This window comes from Rosa chinensis, chromosome 4 (assembly GCF_002994745.2).
Source record: "Rosa chinensis cultivar Old Blush chromosome 4, RchiOBHm-V2, whole genome shotgun sequence".
Taxonomy (NCBI): domain Eukaryota; kingdom Viridiplantae; phylum Streptophyta; class Magnoliopsida; order Rosales; family Rosaceae; genus Rosa; species Rosa chinensis.
The window spans coordinates 66241096-66262131 of NC_037091.1; the positions used below are offsets into that span (position 1 = coordinate 66241096).

At 38.9% G+C, this 21036-nt stretch overlaps 1 protein-coding gene and 2 long non-coding RNA genes across 8 annotated transcripts; 2 read left to right on the plus strand and 1 right to left on the minus strand.

Annotated features, from left to right (window-relative positions):
• The first annotated feature begins 4690 nt into the window (after positions 1-4690).
• LOC112200048 lies at positions 4691-9497 on the plus strand. 5 transcript variants are annotated; one of them, XR_002936138.2, is made up of 5 exons: positions 4691-5009; positions 6525-6689; positions 6831-6978; positions 8647-8967; positions 9210-9497. It is a non-coding gene; the product is annotated as an uncharacterized LOC112200048 (long non-coding RNA). The 5 variants fall into 5 exon arrangements; XR_002936139.2 differs by having other exon boundaries at positions 8647-8955; XR_005809941.1 differs by having other exon boundaries at positions 7400-9497.
• Positions 9498-11213: 1716 nt separating this feature from the next.
• Positions 11214-13855, minus strand: LOC112197973. 2 transcript variants are annotated; one of them, XR_002935809.2, is made up of 5 exons: positions 13547-13855; positions 13343-13430; positions 12176-12243; positions 11754-11841; positions 11214-11352 (listed from the first exon to the last, which is right to left on the minus strand). It is a non-coding gene; the product is annotated as an uncharacterized LOC112197973 (long non-coding RNA). The 2 variants fall into 2 exon arrangements; XR_002935808.2 differs by having other exon boundaries at positions 11214-11841.
• Positions 13856-17217: 3362 nt separating this feature from the next.
• On the plus strand, positions 17218-20814 carry LOC121052961. The gene is made up of 6 exons (XM_040519169.1): positions 17218-17345; positions 17465-17695; positions 18009-18984; positions 19136-19259; positions 19338-19621; positions 20142-20814. Exons 3-6 carry the CDS (start codon positions 18689-18691, stop codon positions 20170-20172), a joined length of 735 nt encoding a protein of 244 aa, XP_040375103.1. The 5' UTR covers positions 17218-17345; positions 17465-17695; positions 18009-18688; the 3' UTR covers positions 20173-20814.
• The last annotated feature ends 222 nt before the right edge of the window (positions 20815-21036 follow it).

Here is a 21036-nt window from a genome sequence, read left to right on the forward strand (position 1 = left end):
AAAGGCTCCAAGAGAGTCATAATCAAATCTTCAGGTAGAGGGCAGTGAGAAAAACAAGGATTTCCATTGATTCATTATCTGAAAGGGATGAATCAAGACATATGGTGGAACGTGAGACTTGGGAAACCATAGGATCATAGATATTATGATCCGAATATCTCCCAAGTCTCAAGTTCCTCCATATTGAAGCTCATCAAGATGAACCCATGGAAAACCTTTCTTCTTCGATCTCGCTGCCCTGTACTTGAAGATTTGACCATGACTCATTTAGAGGTTGGAAAGAGAGGCACCTCCGGATCCCGGATTGAAAAGAGAGGATGCAACACGGCTTGGATAGTTAGATCTAGAGGGTTGACAGTTCAAGCTCCCTGTCTATGCGGCTCAGTGATTGATTTGGCAGAGCTAACACATACTTATATACAGGCACAGACCCTAGCTAACAATCTAATTCCACGTGGGCCGGATCCAATGATAATTAAAAGTAAAAAAGAGAAAGAGTAAATAGTCCTTAATCACCGCCGACTTTCATGCAAGCATATATTACTAAATTTTTTTTTTTATTTGTCAATTACACGGTGTATTCAAAGGCTTCCTAGGCCCAGAGACTAATCCGTGTTCGGCGGATCTTGTCAGAACGCTTCCTCCCTCCTGGCCACCAAGAATATATTGGGATTTAACTCCAATAAACATCGGCGGGATTCGAACCCGGGTGTGGGGGTTCCACACCTGGAGGCTCTTACCAACTCTATCACATGTGGTGGTTTATATTACTAAGTATTTACATTTGGTACAATATTTACGGCGTTGAAGACTTTCTCGATCAATAAACTTGTCGGTCGTCACACACGTCACAAGGGAAAAGGTCACCGGCCGGTATGTCGTTGCATGCATGTGACACGTCGAACTCATCAATCTTATAATGACATCGATAACAAATATTAATTCATGGGTCCTTGACCTAAAACACCAAAATAAATCAATTATCTCACTTACCCTAACAACGAATTTTTATTCCCACCAACCCAATTCAAAGTAAAATAACAATTTACCCTTAACCTAATTAAGAAACTACATCACGCCACTCTCTATCTCTCCCCTCTCTCACTGACGACTTTTTCTTCTTCTTTCTCTCTCTCTCCCCAATCTGTATTGTTCTGCAAAGGATGCGGCGCCGCTGCTGTACCATAGATGAAGGCAATGACAGCTGAAGAGCAACAGATCATGGTGGCTTCGTTTATTAAGATCGCCGCTGGCCAGAACGACGAGACTGCCCCCACGGGTCGGGTATGGATTTGGAGGTTGAGGGTGATAAAGTCGGCCGGGTAGGTGTTGTTGGCATGGATGCGACAGACTTTAGTGGTGGTGAGGATTATGAATTAGGGTTTTTCGACGGCAAAGAAAGACTCGACGTCGTTTTGGCGTGTGAAGTCGAGGTTGGCATGGGTGCGGAGAACGAGGTTGGTGAAGCCTAAGGATTAGAGCTTGCGGACGATGGCGGAACCCACCAGACCACGGTGGCAAGCGACGAACATCTTTGCGGATTTGTTGGAGAAGAATAAGGAAGGCGAGGTGCCATCTGGGGATACAGAAAAAGAGGAATGAGACAAAAGGGATCTGAGCAAATGTTCATGTATAACTACGAAATCAAAATGATGAGGTTGATTGTGGTTAGAGCAACTCCACCGGTGCCCTCTTGACCAGTCTCCAGCTAGGCAAGGTGAGGTGGTGACCTCCATTTCAGAAAAAATGGCTTCCACCGGTTGAAGCTTGACTGGCTGAATCATGACTTCTGGCATCCCAGGCGAAGAAAAAGGGCAGCTGCTTGACTGAAAACTTGACATTTCTTGGCCGGCTGCCAGCTTGGCCCAATGGCAATGTGGGATCGGTGGAGAGAAGGGACACGAGAAGCAAGGCGCGTCTTCTACAGATTTTTGGCGTGTAGCGGTAAAAAGTCAGGCGTGTGATGGTAACGTGTTCCAGAATTGAATGGTCAGTGGTACAACACGTGGAAGCTAGCCGTTGGCTAGTTTAGAAAATTGAATCCAACGATCAATTAATCTGAACCGTTGGTTTCAATTAATGTGAGGATCCAACGGCTTGTAATTAATATGTAGGAATATTAATGTAACAGTAACAAAAACGGTAACTAAAAAAGCTGTAAAAAATTCTAAATTTTTTCCTATAAATACCTATCATTTATTTTACCTCTCACACCCAAAAAATTATATTTCATAGTTACACAAAGTTGTTCTTCCTCCTCTTCCTCGCGTCGTTCCCTTTCCGAAAAGCTATAGCAATCACAATTCTGACATTAATTATCCATAAATCTCTATTATTACCATCTATTTACATCAAATCTATTTCAATTTTCCAATAATTTTTTTTTTCAATGAACAGTAAATCTGATTGGTCAATAAACAGAACGGGTGGAAACCCATATCCAGGCAGTGAACAGTTTCTTAATTGGTCGACGCCTTGACTTTTCGACCTTGACATTTCTTGACTACGGGTGAACTTGCTCTTACCAAAATAAATGGTCAAAACCCTTAATTCATGGGTGAATAAGACAGGGCAATAGACAGAACATGATTAAAATTGCGTCAAAAACTGACCCATTCAAGGCTTGTACAATTCTAGCTAGTCTTGAGGCCCGTGCTTTTCAAGCCGGCCCATTGGTTTTATACTTTTTACTATTGGTTTATTTGCATATGTGCTCCTAATGCAAATACTATATTACCATATGGAGAGCATAAAGCAAAGATGGGTCGATGACGTCAGACGAGACGTCATCCAACGACACGCGCATTTTCAATTTGAAATGAATTAGGTGTATTACCCACAAATTGGTTTGAATTCAAAAGTAGGCACATGGTATTGCTAATTTGCTATCTCTATTAGTCTACTTCATTCAACTACTTTTTCCCTTCCTCATGAAATTTTAGAAACTACTCTAAATGAAATTTAGGAAAAAATAAATAAATTTTAGCAAATAATAATATACTTATATAGTATTTTGATCATTTCTTATCTAGCCAGACTACTCTTTGTTTAGCTTATTTAAGCTTCGTCTTGTTCAATTGTCTCAATTCGCTCTTTATAATCGAAAGTGGGTTCTCATATATATATATATAGGACTTATGCAAGTTTGGTTTTCAGGTTGATGCCAAATTGAGTGATATATACTTTTCGAATCAAGGCAAAAGCCAATATATTTATCACAAGTCAGAATGACCATTACATACCCTTCTGCTACTAATTAGGAGTGGGCAAGAAGTTGTACTAGTACAGTAGTACCCCTAGTGGTACGTAGAATCTAGGGTACTTATTTGACATTAAATACAATGAAATAGTATGAATATTCCTTCGGTATCACTCCAAAAGATTCGCTAAAAGACACATAAATTGTGCGTAGCTCCCTAAAACTAAGGAAATTATTAAAAGTAAACTAAGGGCACGTTTACTTACTTAGAAAGAAAGGGAATGATTAGGGGGTAAAAACATTCCTGCATTTACTAACACATAAAGGAATCGGAATGATTTCGGGTAAAAAAATTCCTGCGTTTACTAACACATGAAGGAATCAGAATGGATGTAGGTCCCACCTCCTTATCAGGAATCTATTCCTAAATACTAAGGAATTCGATTACGAATGGGGGAGATGAGTTTAGGAATCATTCCTCCGGAATCAATATCGATTAATTTCTTCTCCCATTCCACTTGTCCCCGATTCATGATTATTTTTCATTCCAAGTAAGTAAACGTGCCATAAGCTACTAACATATGGTAGGTCTAGGGCTCACACCCAAACCCAATTCACTCAGGCCCAATTGCCAACAGCCTAAAGGATCGTCCTACTCAAACACTAGTAAAATGGCCCAAGTCTCCATCTCTTTCGCACAATGGCTACAGCCATGATCACCATGAGTCCACGACCACGTTGATGCCAATTCGGCGCCCCCATGACCACGTCGTCTCCAATTCCAGATGCCGCTGACAAAGAAGCTCCGACCATCCATGAGCCCTAGACGCTGAAACCCAAGCAAAACCCGAATACAAACCGGTTTGAGTTCACCCAAATTCCAGATCGATGGAGCCCACCAAACACAAGCGTTGCCGCTTGGAAAGGAAGCAGATCGAAATCCAGTCCCTCCCAATTCGCCATTGACATCCCCATAATCAAAACAGGCCAACCAATATGCTTGAGAGGTGTTGCACCAAGCCCGCAGTTAAATCCCATCCTACCAAACTTCACGCAGCGAAAATCCAAGAAAACTATCCCTGAGCCCTTTGATGAAATCACCCGTCCGACAGCAGGTCACGAAACGTCGGCAAAGCCAGTGACTCTCCCAAACGTCGTGCGCTGCCGGATGAGCACTAATGCACAGATACCAGACTCTGGTTTTAGGGCGCGTGCAAGGGCGTTCTTAGTTCTTAGGTTTGAATGATATATACTTAAAACTGAGTTAATGTCATTTTATATTTCTAAATGTACCAATAGATGGGGGCTAATTTTATTTTTTATTTTTTTTAAAATATCGAAGTTGTTTGAAACGCAAGCCCCCCAGCTTATGTAAAGAAAAGCCGAATAGCGCCGCAGGCCCACACAGCTGGAGTGAAGGCCCAACCCAATAGCCGAAAAGATTACACCGAACCTTATCTACAAAAGCAATAGTCTCAGACTCTCATCAAAGCCAATGTAGAAATTACAGAGATCAGAAAATGAGGGCTTGGGCAAATTGTTCGATTCAATTTCCTCGAATCGGTGGTCCTAGATCTGACGGCGGCTGCGATCGACTCGGTACTGGGCGCCGGCGATCGTCACTGAGCTCGGCGCCTGCGATCGACTATGTAGTCGGCACCGGCGATCGACTCGGTACTCGGCACCGACGATCGATTCGGAGCTCGGCGCCGGCGGTTGTTTCAGTGGTTCGGTCCGTCGGTTAAGTTGGTGGTTGAATTCGTCGATGGCGGTCGATTCGGAAACTCTAGGGTTCTCGAAGATGGACCAGGTGAAAATTTCTTTACGTCTCAGTTAGCAATCAAAATATTCGTCGTCTCCTTCAATATTTTACTTTCAACAGCAAAGAAATTACTCCGACTGCGCTAATGCTCAAAAGTTTTCTGGTGGCTTAGTACAAAAATTGGCGAAAACTGTTCATGATGCATTGGATGTTGCCTTTTTGTATACTATTTTGGTTTTGATAAGACCTTTTTGACACTAAAATTATCATTATTAAAGCTGTTCAGTGTAGTCGTCTCTGTGATTGAATCAGAGCTGGCTTCTTTCCTTAGGGACTTGCTCAATAGTGAGAAGTGCCTCTTGAAATAGAATAGGAACTCAAATTTGAGGCATAAGTTGTACACCTTAGGTTTTATAAAGAGAGATGGTCATTGTTTGTGACAATTTTTTTTCCCATTGCCATTTGTGGTAGAGCCAGAAAAATATATTGCTAGGGAATCCCAAGACATGGTGTGAGGTCAGAAACTGAAAGTGGAGAGGTGAGAGGTAAGGGTTGAGGTCTGAAATTGGGGTAAAAACCTCCAACCAAAGGAACATGGGAGGGACTGTAGTTAAATTTTTAAGGTGACTATGTTAAATAACTCCACACTTTACCTGAAAAATCGAGTTGGGGCAGGGGGACTTATGGCCTCCCACGTATGCTCCTAACCACAATATGTGAAGTGGCCTCTAGTAACATTATGTGAAGTAGCATATATTGAAACATTTGAAATTTGAATAAGAATATGCTTATTTTGTAGAGAGAGACCAAAAGGAATGGAAATTTACATTTAGTTTTCTACATGTTTAAGTCAGTAGATAATGTGATCTCTGAAATTTATTTATTAATGAGTGCTGCATTTGCTAAGATATTATTAAGCATAATACTGGCAATATAAAAAACTTTGGCTATATCACTCGCTTTGAATGAACTAGAAACCAGGTTGGATGAATGGGTTTTTGTTGATCAAGTTGGCTTATATGATGCATTATCTTCACTTGATTGGTCCCAAAACTAATATTCCAGAGCTTTTGTGTTCTTCGTCGTTGTATGGATAAGGCCTATTCCTAAAACAATACGTCCATTTGTAACTTTGTTTCTAACTATAAAGAGTTAGTCAAGAATCCTTTGTCAATAATTTCCTGTTGAAACGTCTGTTAATTTATGAACAATCAATTGGATCTGATTTGTCTTCTGTTCTGCACAACTCTCCATCAACACTGTTTGATATCCAAGACTTGCTATTTTTCCTATAGACTGTAGTGTTTTCTGCTTTCTCCTCTCCCTCACCCTATTCCTTTTTGGATATGGCTGGGTAATGAAAATAATTATAAATGTGTTGTGTTACATGGTTGGGATTGCCCGACTACCCTTTAAATTTTGATATTTTTTCCTGGATACCATTACTTTGCTGTCCAGCTGTGGGGTTTCTCATTTGAAATATGCACTTGTTGAGCTTTAGTCCTATACTATCTCTCGCTTATGCTATGAACATGACATCCAGTTATGCTATCCTAAAATCAGAAAGCTCGTTGGATTTTTGGAATGTGGCCCAGTTGACCTGCTACAGCAAATAGTGGTTTGTATATTTGTGGGAGTTGCCGAGGTCTACTGCTACACAGCAATATTGGATATCTGCTTAAACAAGTGGCAAGATTTGTTTGCATTGGGACAATGGCAAGATTTCAGGTATTGTCTGTTCTTATTGTTTGGATTGCATCTTTACTTTAGCTATGCATACTTCTATTTTTGGGAAACTTGATAGTTATTGTTTCTTCTATGTCTCTTCTGTTACTGATTGGATTATATCTCTGTTATATGGCCTAATAGGCTTACCATAATCTGATGGCGTTTCGAAGGTGCAGTCGAATCGGTACTTGGCAGTTGTTTCTGTGGTTCAGTCCAACAGATAAGTTGGTGGTTCAATCCGTCCATGATGGTCGACCTTGATATTCTATGGTTCTCGAAGATGGAGCAGGTAACAACTTCTTTACGTCTCAGTTAGCAATCGAAAAATTCCTTCTCTCTTTCTATATATGGCTTTCAGCAGCAAAGAAATTAGTCCAATCTGTCTACTTGTTCTTTTTTTTTTTTTCCCAATGTTTTAGTACAAAAATTGGCGATGACTGTCTACATGCATTAGATGTTACCTTTTTGTCTGCCTTGGTAACTATTTTTGTATTTTGTATACTAATTTTTTTTTAATATGACCTTTTCAACACTAAAATTCTCCTTTGAACAGTAGTCATCTTTGTGATTGAATCAGATCTGACTTCTTCCTCAGGGAGAGAAGTGCCTTAGGAACCACGATTTGAGGCATAAACTAAACACTCTTAAGTTTTGCAAAGATAGATGGTCATTGTTCTTAATAATTTTTTCCCCATTGCCATCTCTGGTAGTGTCAAAAATATATATCAGTGGAGCACCCATGCTAAGACATGGTGTGAGGTCAGAAAATGAAGATGAAGATCCGAGGTAAGGGGTGAGGTCTGAAAGTGAGGGAAAAACCTACAACCACTGAAACAGGGAAGACTGTTAGGTAAATTTTTAAGGTGACTATCACTACAATTTTTACTCAAATACCTGAAAATCTGAGCTGGGGCATAGGCATGTGTTGCACCCCTAACTGCAGTATGCAAAGTAGCATATATTGAAACAATTTTTTTGTTGTCAGAATATATATATATATATATATATATATATATATATCTATACTATTATTAAGAGAAGAGAGCTTGCTCTCCAAAACTAATTTTTTTTTTTACTAATTTAACCTTTATATATTAAAATATTATGAAATATAATTAATCAATAGGGATAATATAGTAAATTGTAAAATAAAAGAATAAAAGAATAAAAAAATTATAAAAAAAAAACAGAAAATATGGTAGTTGTACGAAAATTTTTCCCACTACCTTTAACTTCTCTCCACACACATAATGGGTGGGCCCTGCTAGTATGTATGTATACACACACACACACACATACATAAGAGAGAGAGTTATTACTTTTAGTCTTAGCAACATACTTTTCTATCTGTTTAACTTGGTAGATTGTGATCTCTTTTGACTGTACCACTCACTTTGAATGAAACTAGAAACCGGGTAGGATAAATGGTCTTTGTTGATTAAGTTGGTAGTTTGATGCATTTTCTTCACCTGGTTGGTCCCAAGACTATTATTCGAAGGTCACTTTGAATGAAACTAGAAACCAGTAGGATAAATGGATTTTCTTTGTTGATCAAGTTGGCAGTTTGATGCATTTTCTTCACTTTGTTGGTCCCAAGACTAATATTTCAAGGCTTTTGTGTGTTCTTCGTTCCTTGTATGCATAAGGTCTATACGTAGAAATTAGACGTTTCAAAAGGAAATTCCTGACAAAGGATTCTTCACTAACCCATTATTGTATAGAAAAACAAATAAACTGACATGATTTTTATTAGTTTATGATCAATCAATTGGATCTGACTTGTCTTATCTGTTCTGCATCAACTTTCCATCAACACAGTTTGATATCCAAGATTTGCTGTTTTCCTATAGACTGCAGTGTTTTCTAAGACTATTCATTTCTGGATATGGCTGGGTAATGATTATTATAAATGTTTGAGACTGCCTGACTACCCTTTACTTGTTGATCTTTTTCCTAGGATACCATTACTTTGCTGTGCAGCTGTGGGGTTTCTACTTTCTCGTTCAAAAAATGCACTTGTTGAGCTAAAGTTCTATATTATTCCTCTTATGCTATGACCATGACATCCAGTTACTTATGATCAAAAAGCCTGTTGGATATTTGACATGTGGCTCAGTTGACGAGCCATAGTGGTAGTTTGGTTTATATACTTGGGTAGTCTCCAGAGGTCTACTGCTCCACATCAAGATTGGACATCTGCTTAACTGAGGTGTTCTGAAATGTCACCCAAGCCAGACCAAGCAGATTTGCTTGCATTGGGACAGTGGTAAGATTTCAGGTATTGTCTATTCTTATTGTTTGGATCGGATCTTTAATTGTGTTTTTGTCTGTATATTCTATTTCTGGGAAACTTTATAGTTATTGTTTTTTCTATGTCTCTTGTGCTTATAGTTATTTCCTAATGCGCTTATCTTAAAAGTTATTCAGTATTTGAAACTTGGTCAAGTCTTGGTAAAAACTATGAAAGGAAATTCATATGAATTGTTCAGAACTGGCATTTCAAATTTTTGGATGCTGCAGATCAACTAGTCTAGTTGGATGTTGAAGATGATCAGGGTGAGGACGAAGGGTGAAAAACAGTAGAGGGGACCTTCAAGAGGGTGAGGAAAATGGCAAAACAATGGGACCTTCGGACTTGTATGCAGTGCTGCACCCTGCTAGTCAATGGTTTTGGGGGGAATTTTTATATATATTTTTTCACTTTATCAACTGTTTTTAGATATGTCATTGTAAACCAGCAAATCTGCAAAATCATAACAAAAAAGAGTGAGAAATGAAATCAAAAAAATATGAGGTACAAAGGAAAAAGATCAGTTTGGGTTCTTGGTTTTGGGCTACCGAAAACATGAATTGGGCCTATCTGACATGAAACATTAAATGCGCCGACACCTCCAATTAAGCGCCACTAGGTCGGGTCGATCATTTATTGCGCCGCCAGCAGTTAAACTGGGCCGCGAAAACATGTGTGGGGCCTGGTTTTGAGCCCGCATAACATGAAGCAGTAAATGCGCCGCCACCCCAATCATTGTCATTTAATGCTCCGATACATGGTCGGGCAAATCATTAGCCGCCACCTGGTCGGATAAACATTTATTGCGCCGGCATAACGTAAATTGGCCCTCGGATTGGGCCTCTTCGAGATGAATTGGGCCGCAAAAAATGAGTTGGGCCTTTAATACATGAAGCACTAAATGCGCTGCCACCTCAATCATTGTCATTTAATGCTCTGATCGGGTTACTCATTAGCCGCCACTTGGTCAGGTAAACATTTAATGCGCCGCCATAACTTAAATTGGGCCTCGGATTGGGCCTCTTCAAGATGAATTGGGCCGCAAAAAATGAGTTGGGCCTTTAATACATAAAGCTTTAAATGCGCCGCTACCTCAATCATTGTCATTTAATGCTCTGATCAGGCTAATCATTAGCCGCCACCTGGTCGGGTAGACATTTAATGCGCCTTCAAAACTTAAATTGGGCCTCAAATAGGGCCTCTTCAAGATGAATTGGGCTGCACAAACATGAGTTGGGCCTTTATAACATGAAGCATTAAATGCGCTGCCACCTCAATCATTGTCATTTAATGCGCCGACACATGGTCGGGCCAATCATTAGCCGCCACCTGGTAAGTCAATCATTAAATTTGCCGCCAAAACTTAAATTGAGCTCGTGTTGGGCCTCTTCAAGATGAATTGGGCCGCAAGAAACATGAGTTGGGCCTTTGACAAAATGCATTAAATGCACCGCAAACTCAATCATTGTCATTAAATGCGCCGACATTTTGTCGGATCAATCATTAGACGCCAGCTGGTGGGGTAAACATTTAATACGCCGTTACAAAGTAAATTGGGCCTTGTATTGAGCCTCTTCAACATAAATTGGGCCTTCCATTGGGCCACATTAAACAACAGTTGGACCTTTTATGTCGTGAAAAGCATTAAATGCGCCGCCAACCAAATCATTTTCATTAAATGGGCTGACATTGACCTTCAGTCATTCAATGCCACCAGCACAACGTGAATCGGGCCTCGTATGGGCCTACTCAACATAAATTGGGCCTTCAATCGAGCCACTTCCAACTTGAGCTAGGCCTTCATGACATAAACATTAACTCGGATTATTTATGTATTTGGGTTTGTCATTTTCTCCCGCTTCCAATAAGTTGGGCCCCCTTTCAGGGTAATCATAAAAGAGATAGGCCTACTGTGGGCCTTCGGTGAGAAAAAACTTGGGCCTTTTGCAACTCTTATATTTGACTAGGCTTTTGCGCCATTTTTCTTTACCTTTTAATTCGTCAATTAATAGGTTTCCAAAACAGAAAAAATTCGTCAATTAATAAATCTGAGATTTTTTTGGGGACAAAAATTCACGTAATTTCAAGAATTGCTCTGTGGACCAATTTTATTCTCAGTGGACGAATTAGAGCTGAGATTGGTTGATTATAAGCGCTTTTAGACATTTTCTGAAATGCTTTTGCCACAAAAAAATTAAAAGACTACAAATGTATCTTCCGAGAGATTGCAAGTCTTTCGATAAGAAAGTTGACAAGATAATAAATAAATAAATAAAATGTGCAAGCAATTTGGACTATACTCATAATACAAAATAGTTAAAAATGCATCCCAGAGTCCACGCCCATTTCAGAAACAGAGACGATACAGCAGCACTGGAAATGGAACACCGTAACAGAATCACTTGAGCAGACACCGAATTTAAAAAGCAACAAACAAGACAGCAACCCGAGGGGCATAAAATACCAAGACAAGACAAGCAAATACTATCCTTTTCCCTCTAAAATAAAACAGTATCAATAGGGAAAAAAAACTTCCTGGATTGATCATAAACGCATTACTAACAGTTTAACAGACACAAGGGAAATTACAGACAATGGAATGCACTCATTAGAACATTATACTTCACGAACATACCCACAAATCAAAGTTCAAGTCCTTGATATTTCTTTAATGCGCCAGAATATTTGTATATAAATAATAGAAGATAAGAATCGCTAACCCAGACCAATGCCAAAAGCAGTAAAAATCTCTGTAACTAATGGTTAATTATTACCTTTATTAATCCTCACATGAGCCTTGAGGGTAAACCATGTTATGCTATGTTGTGCTCTACTTCAACCAATTGTCAAATTCCTGATCACCTAGCAAACAGAAGATGAAAAAAAATTTGAAAAATGATATACATATATGAAGGATATCAAAAAAGTTAACAAAATAAAATGATTAGTCTTTAAATGTTCTGAACCCGACCCCAATCATAGTTATGGGCAGTTGTAAGGTTGGACATAAGAAAGTAAAAGGAACTAAAGTGAGATCACCATAGGGCCAGACTGATACCCAACTAACGACCAACACATTGTTTGACAAAACAGAAAAAAAATTTTCTTCATAAATACAGTAAAGGGAATAATATTCAAATATGCAATGCTTATATGAAAAACTCCGGCAAATGATATACATATAACTTTCTCTTACCTGTTTCTTATCACAACATACCGATCATGCTTTCAGTCAACTTGCAGGAAGGATCCATCACTTCAAATCTACCAAAACCAATGTTCTGTGAGTCAGAATGGACATCTATACCAGTAAAGCAAAGTACAAGAAAGCAATATTATTTTGCTGGAACCCCTCACTCCCCTGTTACTTAACATAAATAAATAAACAAATAAACTGACATGATTTTGAAAGGAGATAAAAAAAATGAAAAAAAAAAGGATGGAGCTGAAGAAACTGATAAAATAGACAACCAAAAAGAATCATTGTAGGCAGCTAACAGCCCATCTTGTGCTACCTCCAGCAATTTAATTGTAACTCTGAAGTCTCAAACATCATGACCATAGTAGAAAACAACCCTACGGCCCACATAAAATAGGTACATAGATAAACCAACATTGTAACTCAGCCACATATTCAGCAGTATGAAATCAAATTATCCACAGGTAAAAACATTGCTGTAAAAGTAACTCAAGACCTTTGGTCTCTACCCGGACCCCGACTGAATGAAAGGGCATCAATTCAAATCCTGGATTTTAAAGACTTCCTAACAATTCTCAGCTTCCCGGTAAAGACTACCACCCCATTCATCCGGGAAGGGAAAGAGAGAAAAATATCTAAGTAATAACATTGCTTAGATAATAATACTTCAAAGACTCAGTAATAACATTGCTGTCAAAGTAACACAGAGGTAAAAAAAAGAAAAATATGGAACTCATCTACCAACTCATGCACAGTAACTGCATCTATCTATTTGCTACAAGAGGGTATTATCTACATCTACGCACATATCTAAGTAGCATACATTAAACATCACACCTGATGAACATCAAAAAACAAACTCATAAGTTTCCAGCTGCCTACAGCAAATAAGACCAATCTAATTGCTCAAGCAAAGCAACTGCATCTACCAAATTTCTACTAAAAATTGCTCCTCAAGACTTTCAGTATGAGATAAAGATAACTGACATAATAAGCAAGTGGAAAAATTAAACATCAGGAACAATGATCATCAACAAACACACTCACAACTTTTCAAAAGCCAAAAGCAGTCGGTGACCGTAAATATAAGGATAAAATTCACAACCACACACTCATCATTGCTTATTAGATTGAATACATGAAGTTTTGAAGCATTGAACCTACCCAAATCAACGATCTTCTATGTTTTGTAGTGACAACTCCCCAGTTATGGGCATCCAGCTCCTGTAAGGAAATTATACGAAACCCTAACCTGCAATCACCAATCAAAATTAAATGAAACACCAATCGATTCCTGAAAACGTACCGTAAAATCAGAACCCTAACTCAGACTCATACTCCAAAGCCAAACCAAAGAGAGAAGTTTACCGCATCGTTCGTGCTCCTCAGCAATGAACTCCCAATCGGCATCACTCATATCGATCGAATCGAAGACCGGAGCGGTATCTCGAACCAGAAACGGCACGCCGTATTGGAGATCGGAGAGGTAAATCTCCGTCTTCTGGAATCGAAACAGGATGAGGCAAGGGCGTGTGATTAGCGGTGATGTGGCTCTCGTCCATGAGCGATCGTCTCCTCGTTCCGTCGTCGATGGTGGTGTTGGGCGAAACCCTAGAAATGAGTTTTGAGGGAGAGAGCACCGGAGCGAATCGACTGGCGGATCTGTGATTACTAAAATTTGGCGAAATATGATGCCTTTGAAATTATAGAGTTACCAATTTACCCCGCACAAGGGGTCCTTTTCGAAAAATTTAGAAAATTAAATTTGCCAGAATTTAGTCAATTTAAATGAACATTTTTGTAAATATAGTGTTAAAATTTAGGTTAATGTTCACGTTAACCGACCACTTTTTTATTCCTAAAACAGTGATTCAGTTATAGATTTGTGCTTATTCCTCCTTGCTCCTTGCTCTCTGACCTAGAGAGCCGCCCATCTAGGTCTCTTCAGTCAAGGCTCATGGCCTGTCCGAGGGCACGCCCTTGCGGCGGCTTCGTCGGACGGGCCAACGGGGACCTCGTGTCCGGTGATTCGTCCAGTCGATGGAATGGCAGCGTGGGAGATGCTTCGCTGGTTAGAACGCTTGGGGTTTTTGCCAAGGAGAGGAAAAGGTGGCTGGTGGTGTGGAGCTCGGAGTCTGGTACGTGGACCGATTGGGCGGCGCGTGATACGACGTCGCCAGATGGCGATAGGCGTGTGGCGGCATCGTCGGAATCTGTGGTGAGCAGATCAGATCGACAGATGGTGATATGGTTTGGGTTGCTAGAGTTCGATCCGAGGATGGTGGATGGTGGTAAGGATGATATTCCTTGCTGGCGGTCTGAGATTGATGGCGAGATGGAGGGATCTCGGCACAAAGCAGGGGCTGCCAGTGATGTTGCCGGTGGTGGGACAACACGGGACTTGCAGGCGGGCTGGCGGTGCGGCAGAACTGATGCTGGTCACCTTCGACTTGGGTGTGGAAAGGTAGTGGCGAGGCAGTGGGGTGATGACGATGGTGTTTGCCAGCGGTGGGATTGGTTGTTTGCAGTGCTTGGTTGCTGTTGGGGGAAGTGGGGTCTGGGTCGGGCCCCCTGTCTTTGGGCTTTGGTTTCGTTTGGTTTTAGTTAGGATTTTTAGTTTGGTTTGTTTAGGTTTAATAAGTCCCTACTCTACTGAGCTAGGGTTGGTTTCCTACTCTCTTGAGCTAGGAATTGGTCCAGGTGTTATGCCATGTAAATAGTGTCATTCCTGAGGACGAGGGTGATTTTGTTCAACTCTGGTTTACTTTTGTTGTCGATTTCCTGATAAGCGATCTTTTACACGTGGTCTAGCACCTTCGGACATGGTGTTGAAGAGGACGCTGTCTTCTTCACGGTTGATTATGAGGTTTTACTGAAATTTTCGGGTTTATATGCTCAACGTAGCCTTGGAAATAGGCATTTGGTGGTTAGAGTTTGGGCCCTTTGGCCTAATGGTCTCTATAACCGCGGTTTCTTGGGGTTTTGGTTCATGTCCCCCCCAATGTAAGCTTTGTTGATTAATGGTTATTTTCTCTTCTAAAAAAAAAAGTTATAGATTTGTGCTTAGCCAAAAAAAAGTAAAAAAGTGTTTCAGTGTTTCAAACTTGAAATTTTGAGATAAAAATTTGCTCCATTTTTAAAAAAAAAATTTGCTCCAAATAAATGATATTGTTATGATATTTAAACTGAGTTAAATTGGCCAAAAAAAAAAACACTTTGAGTCAAATGAGTATTTGTTATATATGTACCGAAATATATTATCAACAACAAGAATAACTGTCCAGTACCATTTGGTCTAGTGGCATAGTCTCCCTTTCGTAAATGAGAAGTTGTGAGTTCAACTCACGAAATGTTATCTACTTGATCAAAAAAAAAAAAAAAACAACAAGAGCAACTAAAATTTTTAAGACTAACGAGATAATGAAGGGATCTCAACATCTTAAGTATGAGACATGTATTATCTATATCTATCTATACTATTATTAAGAGAACCCACTTTGTTAGCCAAAGTGGGTGTGAATTTACGTAAATATCCTTAGACTATAGGTTAATTTAAAATACTTTTTAATATATGAGAGGTGTTATGGTAAATAGTAAAATATAAATATAAATATAAATTCAGAAAACAAAAAAAAGAAATTCATCCCACTTTCTAGAGATATAACTTCCTACATCTTAGGTTGTAACTTCCTACTTTTTTCTCCTCAAAAAAATAAAAATAAGAATAAAACTGTTTAACATATGCGATGCATGTGTCAATAAAGACTAGTTTTTTTTTTAATAAAAATGCAAAAAACATTATCAAACCATGAAAATGGTTGAAGATTAACCAAAATCCAAACGACTAAAGGTTGAGACGCATCGTAGGTGTCCGATTGCGTGCAGGATACCTTGAACTCGTTTGACATTTTGCCTTAGATTTTTTGTGTTGAGACTTTGGGAGAGCGCGAAGTGTATTCTCATCTAAAGCTACTTCACCCTCATCAAACCAAGTTTCATAATTGATCTCAAATTGAGCATAAATTGTATGACCAAGAGGTTCTTCATTTTCCAAATCACCCCAACAAAACTTTTGAACACTATGTTTCGCTAAAGCAGAATCCTCATTGTCAACCAAAGTGTTTACGGGGAGTCCAACTATCTCTTGTTCATTTGCAACAATAGGCTCTTGTTGCACTTGAGCAAGGATCTCAAAACTGTTACTAGTCGAAACATGGACATTACCTACAGATCCTATTGGAGCTATGCTCTCCACATATGGTTCACTTGGACCAGCCAACACAGTCACATTTGAATCAATAGGCCCAATCTCATCAATAGATGCATCAACTAAAGCAAGCCTATTGTCAATAAAGACTAGTTATTATTAAGAGAAGATGTTCTGTTAGCCAAAATAAAAAATTCTGATAGAAATGACTATGAAAGATTAAAAAACTTTGAGAATTAATTAAATCACTAGGGCAATTATGACAAATTATATTTTAATTAAAAAGATAAAGAAAAAAAATCTCATAACTCACTTTTCTCTCCCACTATTTTCTCTCTGCAATAACAATTTTATTCCATTATCTTTTCTTTTTTATTTTTTGAGGAAAAAAAAACTTGTACATGCTTTGCATGTGTGGAAGAAGACTAGTGTATATTAATGAAAGTCAAGTATATCTCCAATGACAATGTGGTAATAAACTAATAATGCATCTTAAGAGAATTTGTGTCTGCACATGAAAATTACCATTTTTTTGTTGAGAAAATATGAAAATTACCATAAAAACGAAGTCCGCACATGATAATTGCTAATTTGCGATCTCTATAACTGTATTAGTCTTGAGGCCTGTGGTTGTCAGGCCCATCCGTTTTGAATTTTTACTATTGGTTTCTGCAAGCAGATATGCGTTGATGACGTCATGCGTCTGACGCTTGAGGTACTCCACGATTGACGTCATCCAACCGCAAAATGCCCTTTTTCATTTCCCACGCTACTAAGAATCTAAGATGAACAATAAAAGCTGGAAATACCACAGCCAGTAAACTCACTTTACCATTGTTCAAGTCAGGCAAGAACATTTCTTTCATTTTTCTTCACTGGCTTTGATTAGTCTAGCTAGTGAGTCTAAAAAAGAGCACCATTGGTTTGGAGGTCAACTGGTCAAAGGGGGGAACTTCTCTTGTAAGTAGATGGAAATCTTTACCAAATTAATGTTTGTTTTCACTTTTGGTGAAATTTGTAATCAGCCTAAATGGTTGGTAATTAATCTTGTACATGGCTTTCCTTGTTCTTGTATATAGCAATGCACGCAGTGCTACATCGTTGATCATCTTTCAATTTGACAAAGAAAAAGCTATTCTGTTTGATCTAATTGATTACATGAAGGTTAAGAGAAGCAAGTGCATGTTGGGGAGACAGACTTAAAGTCTTAAAGTGCATGTTGATCATGATGGAAGGTTCAGAAAGCTTCACTGACACTGCTTTCTTGGTCTCTTGAAGACATATGTAATGAAAACCTTTACAAGCACCAGGTATCTGATCAGATCTATCTAGAATAATTTTGTGAAACTTCTTTATCAGATTGACTTGATCACCACTTCACCAGGCATGAATGCTTTTCCCATTATATGAATATTTCACTGCGTTTTAAATTCTATGAGCCTATATCTAGTATCTACAAGATATTTTATTTGTAACATCACTTTGCTTAATCTTTTGTGTTTTTTAGGTGGAAAAGGTATTAAAACTAAGTAAAACTTTATTTAGTTGTTTATACGTTAATTTTCTGATACCGTCCTTCTTTTGAAGTACTTATGCTCGATCTGCCTTCGGACCAATTTCTAGGTTGGAAGCCCTGAATCATTTCAGTCCGACCTTCATCAATATTTTGCATCTTACAAATATCCTTTATTGGAGGACACTCGAGCTCAACTGCAATGCAGGATCGGAACCCTGTATAAAGCACCATTTGGTAAAGTAATTTCTATACAAGAATCCAATCCGCATGGAACAAAGCAATACAGTGTCAAAGTTGATTCTTGGAGAAACAGTGTCATTAAGGAATGCAAAACTAGGCCTGGGGATCTTTTTATTTTAGCAGATGCTAAAGCTGAAAGTGTTTCTGATTTACAAAAGGAAGGGAGATCATGGGTGTTTCTAATAGCCATTGAAGTATTCCCAAAGAGTAGGAGTGAGGATGATGGTACTTCTCTTCATTTTAAGGCCAGAACATCAAAAAAGTTTGACGTCAACAGTGGCATTCCGACATCATTGTTTATCATTTTCTTAGAGAACATAGGCCCAAACATAAGAATATACAAAGCTATGCACATGTGCACAAGTGCTAGATGGAGGGTACAAACTACACTACTTTACAGTTCTCAGCTTTCATTTCTCTTTAATTTCCAAAAACTTCTTATTTTGTTAATTATTTCCAAAAATTGTTGTCCAACTTTGGTAGGTGATTTTCAGTGATAACTTTCTCAAGTCATTCGAGCAATGTACTGATCTCATTTCGTACAAAGATGTCAATACTCAGTTTGCTACTTAAGCTTTCCAGTGGCTGGAGGTCTAAAAAAAGTAATGTTGATATAGTTTGTAGAAGCTCTTCAATGATCGTGAAAAAATTCAAAGTGGAAGGCCTATATATTGTTTGTTCAACTGATGTTGTAAAACATTTGAGATACATGCAAGTTTTAAAAATATGGGACATATTGCCTGATCTGTGCAGTATCCAATCACTGGTAAATCGCTTAGACTGTTTTTTTGTGAGACATACAGATGGTTTTATCAAGCTCTGCTGCATGAAGTATTTTGAGGGGTCTTACGTTCTAATATTTTTTAAGTGATGTTGCATGTATTTACTCTTTTCTGATTTTATTTGGAATAATATGAAGATACAACTGTTTCATCTTCATTTTCTTTGTTTAGAAAACAGTAATGAATTTTTGTGGTGTGTCAATTGCAACCAGTAACTTGGAAGTTCCAATGATCTGGCCAGCCTCCTTGGATGTCATCCGATATAAGGATCTTTGCGTCACTAGTGATTCAGTGGATGACGTGTCTAAGGATGAAAGTTATGTTGAAAATTCAAAGGTCAGTGAGAGTTTGTTGCTGATGAAATTCTACTCCTTATCATCTGGGCTCATGAATCACTTGCTCTCTGACCTTCAGGGCAGAGAGTTGGTTCTCCCATTTGAAGTTACTGACGAAGAAATGGAGGCCATACTTTACAATAGAAGTACATTCATAGCTGGGCGATCAGGCACTGGGAAGACCACTGTTTTAACAATGAAGTTATTTCAGAAGGAACAGTATTACAATATGGCAGAGGAAGGATTGTATGCTGTCGAGCAGAGTTCTGGAGGTTTTAATGCAACTGTTTTACGTCAGATATTTGTAACAGTTAGTCCAGAACTCTGTATTGCCGTTAAGCAACATGTTTCAAACTTGAAAAGGTAAGTGGGTTATTTCATGAATACATAACTGATGCTTGAATATAATTAAAAAAATAATTGTTTATTTTCTCTGTATATCTACATACTGAACTGTGAACTCTTGATTTCAAATGCACCATTTTCTTCTTTTAGCATTAGATATCGAAGACAATTTATGTTGCTCAATATTAATTCATTGCAGATACATAAGTGACAATTTATGTTGCTCTATTTTAGGAATTTGAAATTCAAAATTTCAATATTTAAATTGAAAACAAAGTCATCAAATTATGAGATTTTGATTTATTTCCTTTATTTACCTTGAGGGGCAAAATGGACAACAACAAAAAAAGTGGTTGGACCGCAATTAAAAATAAAAAAGTGGCCGGACTACAATGAAAATTGATGTAGCAAATTGGACCTTAATTAAAATACCTCTAGATTTTGTTGTGTTTATGCTGCTAAGACTGTATGATATTGAAGTATCATCTGTTGCACTAGACTCTTTAAATTTGTCAAGGATATAATTTTATTTCTGCAGGGACTATGACTTTGGAAAGCTCTGGTGTTGAACTTGGACTGAAAAGAGCTAGGAAGGCAGGTGAGGTTTTCGCCAAGTCTAGCCACGACATTGAGGTAGGAAACAGTGACAATAAAGCTATGAATCAGAAGTCGAGCGGAAGGAAGCTGCCGACTGGCACTCTCTCCCTGGCTTGGTCCGGAGTTGTGGTCGTCTCGCTTCTCGCCGGAGCCTTCGTCGTCCACAGTGTCTACAAGCTCGATCTTGTACTCTCTCTCTCTCTACATTATTATGCCTCTTTTGGTTTTACAATTTCATTATGAATTAGTGCACGTAAGGTGTTCGATGAAATGCCTGACTCAACTTGCAATCGATGAAATTTGTAATGGTCTAAAATTCTACCTAGGAGGCATTAGAAGGCTGGTGACCGACTCGATTTCTTCAAAATCAGGTGAAGTAGGCTGGAATTCAGCGGGCTTGGGCCATCCTAGGCAGGCGTGGGCGTTGCTAGGCGGGTCTGGGCGGGGCTAGGTGCTTGTCGTCTCTCTCTTCTGAGTCATGTTTCTCTTTGTCTCCATCTCTCTCAGTTCGCAACCCTCTCTCTCTCCCTCCCTCCCTCCCTCCCTTCAAGTTTCCGAGTATGTTATGAAGCATCAAGTATTCAAAGATCTGTGCTCCATGCCTCTGTTTTAGTTTTTAGAAAAAGTACATTATCTTCAACGACGACGTCGTCTACAAGAGTCTTCGCTTGCTACAACGGCTATTTTTATTTGGTATAAAATAAAATATAGAGTCTCACTCTCTCTTAGGCTTAGTTTGGGATTGCTCTACTGTGAGAGGAAGCACTTCCGAACCTGCTGTGAGAGGAAGCACTTCCGAACCTGCTGTGAGAGGAAGCACTTACGAACTTGTTGTG

Excerpts from the sequence above, each read along its gene's own strand:
- LOC121052961 (XM_040519169.1), top strand. The coding sequence starts at position 18,689 with ATGTCAATACTCAGTTTGCTACTTAAGCTTTCCAGTGGCTGGAGGTCT. Across the intron at positions 18,985-19,135 it reads TGCATGAAGTATTTTGAGGG|TAACTTGGAAGTTCCAATGA; the intron begins GTCTTACGTTCT and ends AATTGCAACCAG. Across the intron at positions 19,622-20,141 it reads CATGTTTCAAACTTGAAAAG|GGACTATGACTTTGGAAAGC; the intron begins GTAAGTGGGTTA and ends TTATTTCTGCAG.